The sequence below is a fragment of the Necator americanus genome, chromosome III (assembly GCF_031761385.1).
Source record: "Necator americanus strain Aroian chromosome III, whole genome shotgun sequence".
Classification (NCBI taxonomy): Eukaryota; Metazoa; Nematoda; class Chromadorea; order Rhabditida; family Ancylostomatidae; genus Necator; species Necator americanus.
The window spans coordinates 12,447,796-12,462,871 of NC_087373.1; the positions used below are offsets into that span (position 1 = coordinate 12,447,796).

Consider the following 15,076-nt stretch of genomic DNA (forward strand, 5'->3'; position numbering starts at 1 on the left):
GAATCTCCTGGTTATTCCAATCGAACATCACGTGATGTGTGAAGTAAATTAATGAGGTGTAGGCCCAGCTCCCTGCAGAAGGACACCTCGGTTGTGATACCCTGGTGACTAGTGATTTTGACTTAGACATTATTGACTGTTACTGACTAAAAGACATCTCAATATGTTCCAGTTCCTATTGGTCATCACCTCCAACCGTATTTATCGTATCTGCTGTTTTTTGTTTTTATTGAACAAAATCATTTCGAAATAGAGGGGGTTCAAGTCTTTCATTTCGTGAATTACTCTCTCAGTTTATCATGTCCCGTTTTTTAACCTAATCAAATGTTCTCATTGACGTAGTCACTGTTGTTTTTTTTTTAGTTTTACACATCACTGTCACATTTACAGATTCTACTAAGCAATGGCTCGTACCAAGCAAACTGCTCGCAAATCTACCGGAGGTAAAGCTCCTCGTAAGCAACTGGCTACAAAGGCCGCTCGTAAGTCGGCGCCGTCCACTGGTGGTGTGAAGAAGCCTCATCGCTATCGCCCCGGAACCGTCGCTCTTCGTGAGATTCGTCGTTACCAGAAGTCCACTGAACTTCTTATCCGCAAGCTGCCCTTCCAGGTGAGTTCTAAGTAATTGAACATTTTTGTTTGCAAATCCAATTAATAAGACCTTTTCAGCGTCTTGTCCGCGAAATCGCTCAGGATTTCAAAACTGATCTCCGTTTCCAGTCTGCCGCTATTGGAGCTCTCCAGGTAGTTAAATTGAAGAGAGGATGTGTGATAAAGTAGATAGATAGTCTTCGGTACTTTACTCGACGTCGGAAAGATCAGTGAGTTGAAAGACAGAGCAAATTCTAAAGGGCCTATGGTATGCAGTTGAAGTGCGTGCAATGCTGCAAATCCGATGCGGTCGCTTGGGGATAGATTAATACCGGTGATGGTAAATGGTTATCCATGAAGAGGTTGCAGCTTATGCACCGCTAAGATTTCGCTGCCGCTCGCTTTTGCTACAGTTGTGTAATCATAGGAATGAAGAATTATTCTCAGATTGATGTCTGAGTTTGCTTCATTTGTTTCTGTTACTTTTTTAATAGGAAGATTATCTAGGATGAAGACATCCTATGTCGAAAGGTTAGCGAGTCAAATTCCCAAGAAAAAAAAAACGAGAAGAAAATCGTATGGTTAATATTCACTTGGAAGATTTTTCACATCGTCGGCGTATCTTCAGCTGAAGGAGTGACAAGCATTTCGCCCTGTCGACTTAAAAAAAAAAACTAGCGAGGATTTAGGTAATAATATAAGTAGTGGTAGCATCTTCTATTATAAGAAGTTGCATCAAATGACTATTGTAATTGAAGCTAACGAAAATAGCGAAACTTCAAAGTTGAGGAAGTTTGCGCAATGGAACACTGCAACTTATGAAATGACGAGTCCGTCTTCCGGAATCGTTTATTGGTCTAAGTTGCTTAGGCTAATATCTTCAAAACTTCCATACAATTTTAAGTTTTATCACTGTGACGACATGTTCATTTTGACACTTGAGGTCACGTGGAACTATCGTTTGATTTTCTGAGATAATAAATGAGATTTCTTTCTCACTGTGTGTCACTGCATCGTAAGGACCTGTTTTAGCGGTTAGTTTTTCAAAAAATTTCCGCTATTCCGGCAAAAAAAAAACATGTCAAAGCATGACTCATGAGTGCGTCGTGACGACTCACTGGATCACGCAGTCGTTAAGAAGATGAGTAGGAATGAAGAGCAGGAAGTAAACGTTATAACGAATGAAATTGATTAGGGTGCTCTACAAGTACATTAGGCGGTTCTTCTTATATATGCATTTATTGTGTCTAGGTTCCTTCCAAAATCTGAGCTTAAAAAAGCAAATAAAGTTCTCTCGCTCTTATTCGACGTTTTATGAATTAATGCTATTATTTGTTTTCTATGCACATCAAATCGCTTGACGGGAAATCTTGAAAAATAACAGCTTTTTCCCTACCAACAATGCATAGTAGTCTTTTTGTCTGCTTGACAAATAAGTAAATATGAATAAATCAATCGTTTCCAGGAGGCTTCGGAGGCTTACCTCGTCGGATTGTTCGAAGACACCAACCTCTGTGCTATCCACGCCAAGCGTGTCACAATCATGCCGAAAGATATTCAGCTCGCTCGTCGTATCCGTGGAGAGAGAGCATAGGCGCGTAACACCAACTTACCCGCTGCCACGATCTCTACAGTGTTTTGTCGCTGCTAATCACTGCTTCCCGTTTGTTTCTCCTCAGTAACTTCTCTGTATTTATGTGTTATTGAAGTAAAATGGTGAATGTGGTTTGTTTTTGTTTACAACAACAAGTGGTCTTATCAAAAAAGTGGATAGAACAGGGTTCAATTCAGTCATTTTCATGAAGTTGCCCACTAAGAGCAGTTAATTACAATGCTATTACTTTTTATTGCCTCATTTGTGAGTTCTTCTCTATCGCTGTATAATAGAAATTGAACTAGTTCGACCGTTCTCGTTTATTTGACACCTTGAAAGCGAAAGACAAAGTAGCGCATCAGGAGAGACGGGTTGTTTATTTGCTTGAGATTCTTCAGTTTAAAGAATTAGAAAAGGGCATTGTTATCTTCTTAACAATTGTTCTCGTCATACATGACAAATAGCTTCGATCTGCATACTTCTGTGTAGTGAACTGGTGTAACCTTCTTGAAAGTGTTCGTCAAGAGCCATGACACTCATGCTGCGGATACATGTTGCAGTGTTACCCATGCAACCTGTTCATATTTTCACACGTATTTTTCTTCCTCTAATAGTACATAATCCAAAAATCTGTGCATGTCATTGATAGATGTTGATATGCTGTGCAAGTATAGTACTTGGTGTCTTAGTTAGTGAAATTAAAACCAAGCTTAACCTCTCATTAGCTCTTAGATGTGATGTTCGACAGTGTAAGTGCAATTGTCCGGTTGGTACAGGACATAGAGAAGAGAGTGCGTGCGTCAAGCGCGGAAATAGTCATGTGCGAGCTAACACACCACACTATAGAACGCAAGAGACCAATAAACGACCCTATGTACCCTTAGGCTTCAGACCGTCGGGCATTTTATTGCTAAGAAGGATTCCGGGGCTTTATCACCACTTCAACCTACAGGGGGTATCTCTATACGGGTGGAAACCTCGCGTGCTAGTCTCTTTCGGATGAGATCAGTGAACCCAATCCCACCAATCTGCTCTCGTCCATGGTCAGGTCAAAACGACATGAACAACGGTGCAGTTGCGTAAGCGGTTGCGCCCGAAGCGGGGCGGTGGAGAGAGCGGTCGGAGTCGAGGTGGGACTTTCGGTGAACCACAGCAATGAACGGTAGTAGCAGGGTTCCTCACTCGGTCCTTACCTTTGCACTCCCGCCGCTTCGAGCGCAACCGCTTACGCAACTGCAACGCGTTTGTCGTTTTGATTCTACCAAACGTCATATTTGTTATACTGTCCTTCTGACCGAACCCAAACACTGTCATACTGCCGTTACAAGCTTGTATTTACTATTTCAGTTCTTCCTTGTCTTCAGACTACAGCATAATGTCATCATTGTGAAGTAGAGTCCAGTTCTTAGTTCCTGTAGATATTGCCAAAATTGCTTCAATAACGACTACGAAGACTTCAATAACGACATAGGTGAGACAGAGCCTTGGTGCAGACCGGCGGGGCCGGCGGCCGCTTGCTCTCAGCATTGTTGGTCAGCATAGAAGATTAAGTCCTACTTGAATAGCCTCCCCAAGTAATGCCATGTCGCCTTAGAGACGGTCGGAGATCTTTCCTAGTAGATGAAGAAAGAGGCGATTTTTGTCTCCCACAGCGCTCCTTAGGGAGTCATGCATGGTAGAATCAAAATAAAGTAAAGCCCGGCGCAGTTGCATGAGCGGTGACGCTTGAAGCGGTGCGGTGGAACGAAGTGGTTGACATCGAGGGTGACCCTCGCTAACTGATTACTCATCGCTGCCATTCGCGACGGTTCCACCTCGATTCCAACCGTGTCGCTTGGAGCGCAGCCGCCCACAGAAGTGTAACGTGATTCGTTTCGTTCTGAACTGCCCACCCAACCTTTGACCCGACTGTGGTATTTATATCGGCGCTGCGCAGTTAGTGACTGAAGCGTACTGGTTCGTGAACACTCAGGTGGAGAATGTGAAATTGTGAAATTTTGCGCTCAATGCATTCGAAGACCTTCAGCATGTGGAGTCGTCCTGGAATTCCGGGACTCGGCAGGCTTGCTCTTCTTCTTCCAGATAGATACCGTTGCCCTTCATTGCCATTCCGCAGTTGTCTTCTTTTCTGTCGTTCATGATCTGGCTCTGAAACTGATTTCGGATCTCCTTCGCTAGATGAATCATTTCCAGTCATGTCATGAAGCTATATATAGTCGGATTGAAACGACATGAATCACAAGTGTAGTTGCGGTGCATTTGCGTACGCGCTCGAAACGGCGCGGTGGAGGCAGCAGTTGGAAAAGGGGTGGGACCGTCGCAAACTGCAGCGATCGGTGGTGACAGCAAGCGTTTCCCTCGTAGCCTACACTATAGAACACTACATAATGTGAGACACTCACCCTGTAGCTATCTTAATTCGAGGAGGCAATGCAAATGAAGTTCATAAAGGTGAGTATGGCCTGCATGCGCATTCTGAGATACAAAAACATATTTCAAAATAAAAAACAAAATTGACATATTTCAAAGCCTTTATATGAATACTGCGAGCGAGCGTCACTACTTTGTTACGGAGAAGAGTACGTGAGAGCTATATTTGTAACATATATTCTATTAGTTATGATTTCTATCTTTTTGTAGGAGTAAAAATTTGGCTTCAAGTTGTACTCTTACTCTCTGTTAGTCGTCGATCTATACATATATATTTATGCATGTATTTATGGCTTCGTATTTTTCCACGTTTAAGAACTCGATGTGACTAGAAACAATCGTTGACTGACGATTATGCGGCGTCTTATCCGCAAGATATACCAGCAGGGATATTGTGTACCTTCATGACAGTTTTCGCACTTGCCAGGGCGATTGATACCATCAATCAAACAACAACAAAACAATCTAACATAAACCAAAACAAATAAATAACAAACTAAAACCAACAACGTTTAGAAGGGTGCGAGAGTAATACATATCACCAGAAATATAAGGCGTCTAGGAATAGGATTTCAAAAACAAATACAACCAAACTTTAAGTTTTGAATCCGGTAAGCAGTAAGCTATCTCTTGAGTTTTACACACCACTCTATGTTCATGTCCACCATCTACGTGGATTGCAACAGTCATAATCGCATTCTGGAGTTCTTAGATTTCTGGTCAATCTTCTTAAGCTCAGCTGCAGAAAGTAGATGGGCGGGGCATCCTGCATGCGCAGTGGAAAGGTCTGCTGTCGCTACCGAACGCAGCGCAGCGCAATCATCGACGCACACAACTCTCAAGGGTATATTCTGACAGCCGCTCTGGGTACCTCCTCATGCGCACCCATGATCTAGCTTTCCCTGAGGTTGAAATAATCGATGTCTATTTCTTATATTAGGGTCAAAATGACATGAAACACGTACGCAATTACGTACTAGGCTTCTTTCAAGAGGCTTCGATGGAGCGTAGCGGCTGGAGCGTAGTTGAACTCTTGCTGGCACCACCCATCGCTGCAGTTTGCGACGGTTCCACCTCGCTTCCAACTGCTGCCTCCACCGCGCCGTTTCGAGCGCGTACGCAAATGCACACCAACTACACTCGTGATTCATATCGTTTTGATCCTACTATACCATGTCTTCAGGTGGCGAATAATGAGTTAACCGCAGACCAAAAACGACTTTACTTCTCGATATAAAAATCAAAAAGTGCATTCAAAAATCAGACTGAAGCCTCTTCGACCTATCGATTATTCTTGATGGCCAGTTGCAGCTTGGTTGCACCCAGTTTACTAGCAGGGTGCGCAGTTTTCATACTATGGTAGCTGGACGACGAAAACAAAGCCTCTGGGTACGGTTAAATTCATTTAAAATTTCAGGTAAACACATTTCTTTTAATCAGTATCAGCTTAATCAAATGTTCTAAAGAACCTCCACCACCTCCGTAAGTGTTCCGACAAGGTTTATGCTTAGTAGAGAATGAAATTACAACCGTAATTATGCTGAGTTCAGACGGAAACCGGAAAGGCCTAAACCGCGCCCTTTGCCCCCACCTCCACCAAATCTTGAGTTAGCAGGAAGCGGAACGAAAGAAGACCACACGCTCAAGTATGGAAGTTACAGTGGATTTTCAGCAAATTTTTTAGAAATCGAGAGTTTGATTGACGTGGATAATGTGAGCTCTTCATCGTAGAAAACTGCAACTAGCGAGTCAGCTGAGGAGTTCGTTTTTAGGAGTTACCGATGGTGCAAAGGTAGTTGTGGGAGGGGAGAGGGGGAGGCATTTAACGCTCTCTAATTAAACTGTACTTTTGACAGTTCGTCCATAGAGCATAAAAACCGCTTTCAAGGGACTAGTGGCTCTCCCATTTCTCCCACCTGATAAGGCGATAGTTCATCAATCGACAGGCCATTACCGGAAGTGAATAGCTAAGTCACTCGGGGCCCTAAAACCTATGTATTAGTCTCAGAGGATGTATGACGTGTAGGCTAAAGCTAAGAGCTAAGATAAAAAGGATGATAGAGCCGGAACTACCAATGCTTTCGACCTTGCTAGGCTTAGCCTACAGCCTCTTTCCTTCTCCCAACTGAAACTGCATTGGACATAATAGGCGTTTTACTAGGTTACGTTTGCGATGCGTAATCGCCATTACTATAGAATGCCATTACTCCACTCCATGTAATAGGTAGCATTGTTGGGAACACCAGTGCAACCACTGCTGTTCGACTCTTTCTGGCATCCTAGAGAAAATTGGGCGTGATCACGCTTATATCGTGAACCTACATCCTTATCGCGTCCAGGATACTATAGTCAGGTTAAAACCCTCAGAGCGTAGTGCGGAGCATAGCGGAAGAGATCGAGCGGTGCCCTCACCTCCTTATCGCTAGCTCTGTGCCGCTTCAAGCGCTCCAGTCTACACAACTGCACCAAGGTTGAGGTCGTTTTGACCCGACTATATGTCTGGGTTGCGTGATCGTGCTCATAGTCGTGAACTACACCTCTACTCTTATCTATTCTTCCAGAGATAGATTAGAGACAGAGAAGAACAAGCAAAGTACGAACATTGCGGTTTTGTGGATATGAAGTCAAAATTATTATTTTTTGGAATTTAATGCACCAAGTTGGAGGAATGACATCACGTACACTAAGTAATGAATTTAAGAGATGTTGCATCTTTATCGCCTGACGACGATAGTAGCAGGAAAGCCAAAGGAAAGAAGAAAACAACTGGATCACGAGAAAAGACTGTTTGATACTGTTTGGTTATTAATAAAACAACGAATGTTCAAGTCGAGAATAAGAAGCTCATTTCTACTCACTAAATATTGCAGAAAATAAATACAATAACACAATACAGAACTCAGTCAATCAATATTGGTGTGATCCGTTCCTTAACGCCGAGTGTGCTGTAGACTAGGTCGATAATGATCAATGTGAGCCCGTACATTGTGTAACTGTAGAGAATCTGAACAAATACTTCTATTTGGAAATTTAAGCAAAATCCTCAGTGTCAACTCCGATCAAAGTGCTCAACATGGCTAAAAACATCGGCTGCTGAAAATTCCTGAGTTAAAGTTTTTGTCATAAATAGATAGTTCAGGGTCATAACGGCATGAGACACGTACGCAATTGCGTACGCGGGTTCTCTCGAGGCGCAGCTAGGAGGGTGAAACGCTTGTTGTTACCACCCATCGTTGCAGTTTGCGACACTCCCACCTCGGTTCCAACTGCTGCCTCCACCGCGCTATTTCGAGCTCGTACGCAAATGCACTGCAACTACGCTTGTGGTTCATGTCGTTTTAATCCGACTATAATTTGTGAGCACCGCTGCTAAGAAGTGAGATATCGGAAAAACGATTGATCGTTTGAAACGAACTTAGTCCCAACCAGGCCCTTCATCTCTTCGGGGTGGATAAATTGGGGCCAGATTTGTCTGCGAAGATAAAAAGACTGACTTCATACCATCAGTTAGGAGTCGGTTAGCCTCCGCAAGTATAGCCTAGACACGGGTACGATAGACCTCAGATCCCAAGCGGTCTGGCTAATGCCGGATTCCTTATCCTTTATCTTATCCCTTATGAACATGAAAAACGGATAAGGAGTGGAGCGGTGAACAGTTTGTCCGAAGAAGTAACTTTTTACGCCCATAAGACTGACCAATTGAAAACTCGTAGAGTGGATAAGAAGTGAAATCATGCAACTTCTTACAATCGCACGAGTAGTGAGAACCGTTTATCTCCGATCAAGTGGGTGTAAAGAGTTGCTTCGTCGACGCTTCGTAAACTGGTCAGTCTGGTGAACCATCTATTTTGTATAGAGCGGGGAGCATATTAGGTTTGGTGGAGGAAGCTTCACTTTTTCGTTCGCGAACTAACTAACACTATAGTCGGGTCAAAACGAACTGAGGCTCGCTGCAACTATGTAGGCGGCAGCGCCGGATGCGGCGCGTTGTGACAAGCGGCTGGGATCAAAGTAGGGCCCTCGCTGGATGCTTTCATCGCTGCTGTCTGAGTGAAGCTAACGATGATCCTTCAATCCCACCACTTCGATCCAAGCCGTTTGCTCTACCGTGCCGCGTCGAGCGCTGCCACCTACGCAAATGCACCAAGTTTCAGTTCGCTTTGATCCAACTATACGAAGTTGGTTTTTTTTTGCGGCAAGCACATATGTACTCTACAATCAATCACATATGTACTCTACAATCGTTCTCACAAGATTGAACCTTCAAATTGAGTGGTAATATGAATATAGCACTTACCACACCAAACAATGATATGATCCAGATGACGATATCCCAGAAAGTGTCCGTGGAGGGAAAAGGTGCTGAAATTTACTTGTTTCAATCTAAGTTAACTGTTCGATTACCGGGCTGTGAAGTTCTTGTAGTCATGGGTGTGTTCTTGTTCTCAGCTCGCCTTGAACGAACTGTGTGTTGTTTATTTCTGATGGGTTCTCGTGTGCTTGTTGGACACGCATGTAGTTGGCGCCGAATCGTCGAATATGTTGAATCTACCTGTTTGGGGGAAAATGTAATTGGTAGTAGGGGGGACACACTCAGTGGCGATTTATTTCAGGACGCTCTATCATTTTTTTGTCTTAGTAACTTTGGCTTACATGTCATAGATCCTCTAAGACGGGTGCTTAGGTTTTAGGGCCCCGACAGGTTTACTTATTTACTTTCAGAAATAAGTGCGCTACTGGGTACACCACTCCCTAACTACATTTTATCCCGCGTCCGCCACGGCACACACTTGTACTCTGCTTGACATACAAACTTTCTTCCCTCTGACCTGTTTCACTTGATGGCGCATAACGTACACCTCTTGAACAAATCCGGCTTCGGCTATAAGTGCAGTATTGGTTGCTCTAAAGTTTTTTCTTCTTAAATGCAGTTACCAACAGTGAAGAACTGTATCCTGATACGTAAAAACACTAAGATAAGTATTCGATAGGAAATGGATCTATTGGCTAGCCGTAACGAGATACTAGTGTTGGGAGGAAAGGTTGTATAATATCCTAAGAACAAAGGACAAAGAGCCAGGTATAGAGAAAGTCACTAGCACTTTTTTTTTGAACACGTAGTAACAAACGGCTATGTTGTTTGGATATTAAAAAAAAACGCCTTACAGCTCTAATGGCTCCTACCCACCATATTTTGAATATTGGACTCTTTCCCTGCTTTCTCTGTGATCACTTTCTTTTGTTCCTAAGAACATAGTACTTCGAATGACTTCGGACTTGCTTCATTCAAAATTGGCTAGTGTTTTTGTCATCGAATGAGTTCAATCAGTTAGTCCGACCCATCAGCCGCAATCCCACACTCTTCATCTGTGACACATACTCCCTCTTCCCCCTCCCTCGTCTCAATCGATAGTGCGTCGTGCTTTAATCGGTTGAATGCATTCGACACCGATTCTATTTGCTGACCGAAAAAGAGGTGACTGTTTGAAATATCTCTGCAATCACAGCCACCTTTCTTGTTTGTTCCTTCCATTCCGCTAGAACGTTCGTCAGAGCTGTAAACTCACCAATGGCGGCACAGAAGTTGAGAACAGCAAAGAATTCATTGGGAAAGTCGGTCTTCTTGAAAATTGCAATGATTCCAGCAAATAACGTGGAGAAAATCAAGAGCACCAATAGCAATTTGATTGCTGGACGAGGATAGCGTACTCGATGAAGAAACGCAGTCCTTTCTGGACATTTCGGTGGAGGATTAGGCATGGAGCACTTGAAAAAAAGCTATGTTTTGGTGCGCTAAACTCCGCGTATTAAAGGTATCACCCCACGAATCTGAGGTGGTGCAGATTTCAGGTGGAGTATTCGTATACGGGATCGTAGATTATGGAGAGTTGGGTGATTCCGTCCATTTCTTCCTAATTGGCGTAAAAAACGGCCCGGAAGATGCGGCATGTGCACACGGCTGGCGCGCTCCAATCGAACTCGTTGTAGAAAATAGCTCACCGGAACGCTCGAAGCCATATCTTCTGGCCCGTTTTCTACGTCAATTACGAAGAAATGGAAGGAATCACCTCTCTCTTTAATCTACGATCCCGTACACGAATACTCCACCTGAAATCCGTACCACCTCAGATTCGTGGGGCGATGCCTTTAAACGTATGTCTAGATTCTACGTAAATAAAAAATTCTACGTATTCTGCGTATAATGCTTACCACTCGTATTTTACCGTCTCCTTCTTTCGCTTCCGAGAGTTTCTTTCGGAATTCGAGTAGAATATCTCGCGGTGGGCAGGAAAATCCAGTCCAGTCTTTTGCTGAAACAACTCCATTTTTTTTCCGCATACCCTACTTGAACTTCAATAATATATCGTACCAAAATGTTCATTGAATTTTCTATCCAGTATATGGCAGAGGCAGATGATGATAAAGGATATCACGAGATTTGCAACGAAGAAATAGGCGTTGACGAGTAGTGAGTCCGAAGTGTGAAATTCTTCATCTGAATCTGTAGTAACCATCATGTTTGTCGTAGAAAAAAAACCTATTGCATACATATTCCGAGCATCATGTTCACCACCGACACAGGATCGATTCGTGGATCCACCATTACCGGCTGAGACCTTTCCAACATCGTCTCGTCGATCGATACGAAGAGGTCATAAACGCTGACATTCTGAAAGTGGACACGACTACCAGAGCCCCTATCCAACTTAGCTGTCATAGGGAGGATAGATATGATGGGAACGAAACTGCTGACGTCTTCTTTTCCCAATGGCGCTATCCAGTAATGTTTGATACCTTTGCTGACGCAAACTCGGTGGAACGGCACCTCTCTGCGGGACCTAGCTGTCTGCTGTAGAAATATTGTCATGTTCGACTGTCTTTGAATTTTGGCAGTTGAGACGTAGCTTTCGATTGATTTTCTTGAGCCAATATTGGTATTGATCTTCCTTTATTAAACAACAGCTAACGTTTCGGCGTTATCACCTTTGTCAGAGCCCGGAAAAAATCAAAGCCGTCAGTGATTTATCTTCTCAAGCACCTCATCACCAAGGAAAGCACCCAAACGATAGGTAAACTCAAACAGAAACACATCAGCTAGTGCTTACCTCATTAGGTCTGGTAAGCAACACACCACAACGTACCATAACTATGAGTCACAAGGGCTTTTATAGGGACCTCACGGCCCGCCGATCAAAACCTAGATCAAAACCTGCATAGGTCTTGACATGAGGATAGTTCGTTTGTGATCGCAATGCACTCATCCTTCCTGTTCACTTTTGGACTTTTGGCGGTGATCCAAAATGCCTCTAGTATTTTAGGTGCTGTGATCTCGGACTGGTAGGATAGTATACTACCTTCTTGTACAAACATTTCCTGCGCTAGAACGAGTGGGGATGTATTTCCGCCATGTGGTTGCTGCGTCTGTCCATAGAGAGATTTTCATTGATAGCAATGTATGCACATTTTTCGTACATTGTATGATAGCAATGTAGGCACATTTTTCCGCTAGAGCGCTTTTATCAAACTGGAAGTATTTTACTGGATACGGGTTGGGGAACGGTGACTATGGTTTCCCAAGAGAATGTATGGATAATTAGTTGCTTGTTCCATAGGACGGATTTCACGGATGACATTTGCGAATTTCTGGCATTGTCCAGAAGTTTATTCTGAAGCTGTGCATCGGACCTATGCTATGTTGGTATTGGTCTCTCTCCGTGGCATTTGTGGGCCATCCGAAAAATGTGGCGTGTTGCTTCTTCACGGATTTTTTGGGCAGATTATTTCAACCCATTTCGTAAAACACTGGGTGCCGCGCTGTGCTTTTGATGGGTCTATGGAGAGGTATCACTGGGCTTGTGAAAACCTCTCTCTAACCCTGGAGGCCACTAACTACACACAAGAGTCACACACGTGTCACACGAGCGGGGGGAGTCGCGCCGCTATGTCACATCGCCTCCACTAATCAGTTGGACAGAAATCGATGAGGGGATGGTGCCGATAGGCTATCTGGAGCTCTGATTCTCCTTTTCTCGTATTTTTCATTATTTTTTTTCGGATAGTTATTCATAGTTAGGATTGGTAGGATTGGTTTATGGTCGTAGTTTTGGAAAAATGGTTCTTTATCGTCCTTACATCAGGTGAATAAACGTCTAGGTGGAACAGCTGTGAACTGTGTCCATTGTATTACAAAAAGTTTGTTTAATTATCCCACTCAGGAGGTTGTTTTCGGAAGTATTGAGATCACTAACATTTCTTCAACTGAATATATTATTCGCACCGTGTCGTGAAGGAGGGAGGGAGCGGGGTGCAGGTAGAGAGGGAGGAGTGCTGGAAAAGGAACAATGGGAATAGATTCTCTCCATTTCCAGATTATCGTCATGATAATTATTGTTCTTGACATAAACTTCGAATACTTGGCAAACCAACATCTTTAAGTTGGTGATGTGTTCGGTTAAGAATGGGATAACCTCATTCCTACATGTAAGCATGAGGATTGTTTCCAAAACACTCTATCACGTGAGCGATAGAGGAAGATTACATTGGGATGGCATACACGGGTATCTATAGAATTGGTTATGAAATTTTTCCTTTTTGAGAAAGAAAGGTGCACGAACCTTCTGGTGGGTGTACAAGTACTCCGTGTAGTTCGATATCACTTCATCTCGAAGTGCTGCAAATCCAATGGTATTGAAGTCTTTGACTTTGAATACGAATATTCCAACAAGAAACAAAATAACCAACAATAGGAGAAGGCCTGAAATCTCCGGATCTCATCGATTCCCCTTCAATTAGTGCAATTCAGTATACCTAGCCCTATCACTTTCGTTGATCGCTCTTGAGCAGATTGCTTTCTAAGGGTCTGCCACATAGTGAGATTTCTGAAAAAAAACCTACATTAAAAGTTTCAGAGGCTTACACAGGACAAATCAGTGGAATCCAGAGAGCAGAACGCAAGCAGATGTGGTTTCTAAGTAACCAATGCGGAGTCCAGTCACTATGCAATATTTCGCTTTAAATGGCTTTCACTGGGGTTTTGCATTGTGCTGAGATGTCTATACAAATCTGAATCTATCCTGCCGAAGAACTCAAAGTCAGCTTCGACATCACCAAAGCGAAACCAAAGTTTGAGGAAGATTTTGGAAAATAAAGGATTTTGTTCGGATTTGTACTCTCTGGAATTGGAAGGATTTCGAAACGAACTCACATCTGAATATTTGATAAAGTCGAATTTACCAGGAAGGAACAAGCCAGGAAATTTTCCCTTCACCATCATCCATGTCCTGTTTTCTTCAGCTGTTCTCATTTTTGAGCAAGAAGCAAAATTGTAAATGTTTACAAATATTAACAAAAAGGAACAAATATAGAAACCAGTCTTATTTAAAATAACAAAAAAAAATCTTAGAGAAACGACTTGAAAGAAAACATTAAAAACAGCCAACAAAGCATCAATAATGTTAAAAATCCACTGAAATAAAACTTGGTGCGCGATCATGTGGCAAAAGTTATCTTGAATAGTGAAGCAGTCGAGTTTGCTTCCATGGCTGTGTATTAAAGGCATCACCCCACAAATCTGAGGTGGTACGGATTTCAGGTGGAGTATTCGTATACGGGATCGTAGATTAAGGAGAGGAGGGTGATTCCATCCATTTCTTCTTAATTGCCGTAAAAAACGGCCCGAAAAATACGGCTTCGAGCGTTCCGGCGCGCTATTTTCTACAACGAGTCCGATTGGAGCGCGCCAGCCGGGCCGTTTTTTAAAGGCATCACCCCACAAATCTGAGGCGGTACGGATTTCAGGTGGATTATTCGTATACGGGATCGTAGATTATGGAGAGGTGGGTGATTCCACTCCAATTGGCAAGAAATGGATGGAATCACCCACCTCTCCCTAATCTATGATCTCGTATACGAGTACTCCGTACCACCTCAAATTCGTGGGGTGATGCCTTTAAGTTAATTACATTAATAAAGATTTCGTTTTCTTAGTTTTAATTCCAAATACCATTGGATCGTCGTACGACCTTTAATTCCTCGTCGTTTTTTCACGGCATAGATGTGCTTTTCTCGCTAGGAAGTGGAGGTCCTCCTACAGAATTTTTTTCTGTTGTAACCACTTTTCTTCAGTTTTCTCTTTGCACTTTTTCTCACCGCAACTGGCCTATGTCATGACAAATTTTGAAAACGATCTAGTGAGTTGCTCAGCGACGACTGACTACGAAGATCACTAGAAAGAGATGGGTTTAAGTTGCTGTCTTCGTGGCAGGTTACCCTCCTTTTGCTTCCTTTCGTGTACATCATGGAGTTCGCGAGCGTAATGTGTTATCGAATGACAGTCTGCACCACCGCTATTCCTGAAAAGTTAAAGAATTAAACTCTGAGGACATGGGTCTGATTCGGCTCTGAGATAGAACTGCGTGAGAAAAGTAGGTTCACTTGGATTGGCTGCTCAGGAGACCTCAT

General features: G+C 43.1%; 3 protein-coding genes across 6 annotated transcripts; 2 read left to right on the forward strand and 1 right to left on the reverse strand.

Moving 5' to 3' along the window:
- Positions 1 to 403: 403 nt before the first annotated feature.
- Positions 404 to 2,185, forward strand: RB195_009373 (uncharacterized protein; the record flags this gene model as incomplete). The annotated part of the gene is made up of 3 exons (XM_013441759.2): positions 404 to 610; positions 670 to 744; positions 2,057 to 2,185. 3 exons carry the CDS (start codon positions 404 to 406, stop codon positions 2,183 to 2,185), a joined length of 411 nt encoding a protein of 136 aa, XP_013297213.1.
- Positions 2,186 to 2,422: 237 nt separating this feature from the next.
- On the forward strand, positions 2,423 to 7,407 carry RB195_009374 (uncharacterized protein; the record flags this gene model as incomplete). Its single annotated transcript, XM_064189903.1, has 4 exons — positions 2,423 to 2,449; positions 6,033 to 6,097; positions 6,166 to 6,261; positions 7,317 to 7,407. The coding sequence occupies 4 exons, from the start codon at positions 2,423 to 2,425 to the stop codon at positions 7,405 to 7,407; spliced, it is 279 nt and encodes a 92-aa protein (XP_064047486.1).
- Positions 7,408 to 7,514: 107 nt separating this feature from the next.
- Positions 7,515 to 13,484, reverse strand: RB195_009375 (uncharacterized protein; the record flags this gene model as incomplete). 4 transcript variants are annotated; one of them, XM_064189907.1, is made up of 11 exons in its annotated part: positions 7,515 to 7,619; positions 8,913 to 8,977; positions 9,445 to 9,520; positions 9,782 to 9,838; positions 10,127 to 10,237; positions 10,325 to 10,381; positions 10,826 to 10,926; positions 10,986 to 11,111; positions 11,165 to 11,285; positions 13,231 to 13,370; positions 13,424 to 13,484. In XM_064189907.1, the coding sequence occupies 11 exons, from the start codon at positions 13,482 to 13,484 to the stop codon at positions 7,515 to 7,517; spliced, it is 1,020 nt and encodes a 339-aa protein (XP_064047488.1). The 4 variants fall into 4 exon arrangements, with proteins under 4 accessions (XP_064047488.1, XP_064047487.1, XP_064047489.1 ...); XM_064189906.1 differs by lacking the exons at positions 9,445 to 9,520; positions 9,782 to 9,838 and having other exon boundaries at positions 10,183 to 10,237; XM_064189904.1 differs by lacking the exons at positions 9,445 to 9,520; positions 9,782 to 9,838 and having other exon boundaries at positions 10,183 to 10,381.
- Positions 13,485 to 15,076: the final 1,592 nt, after the last annotated feature.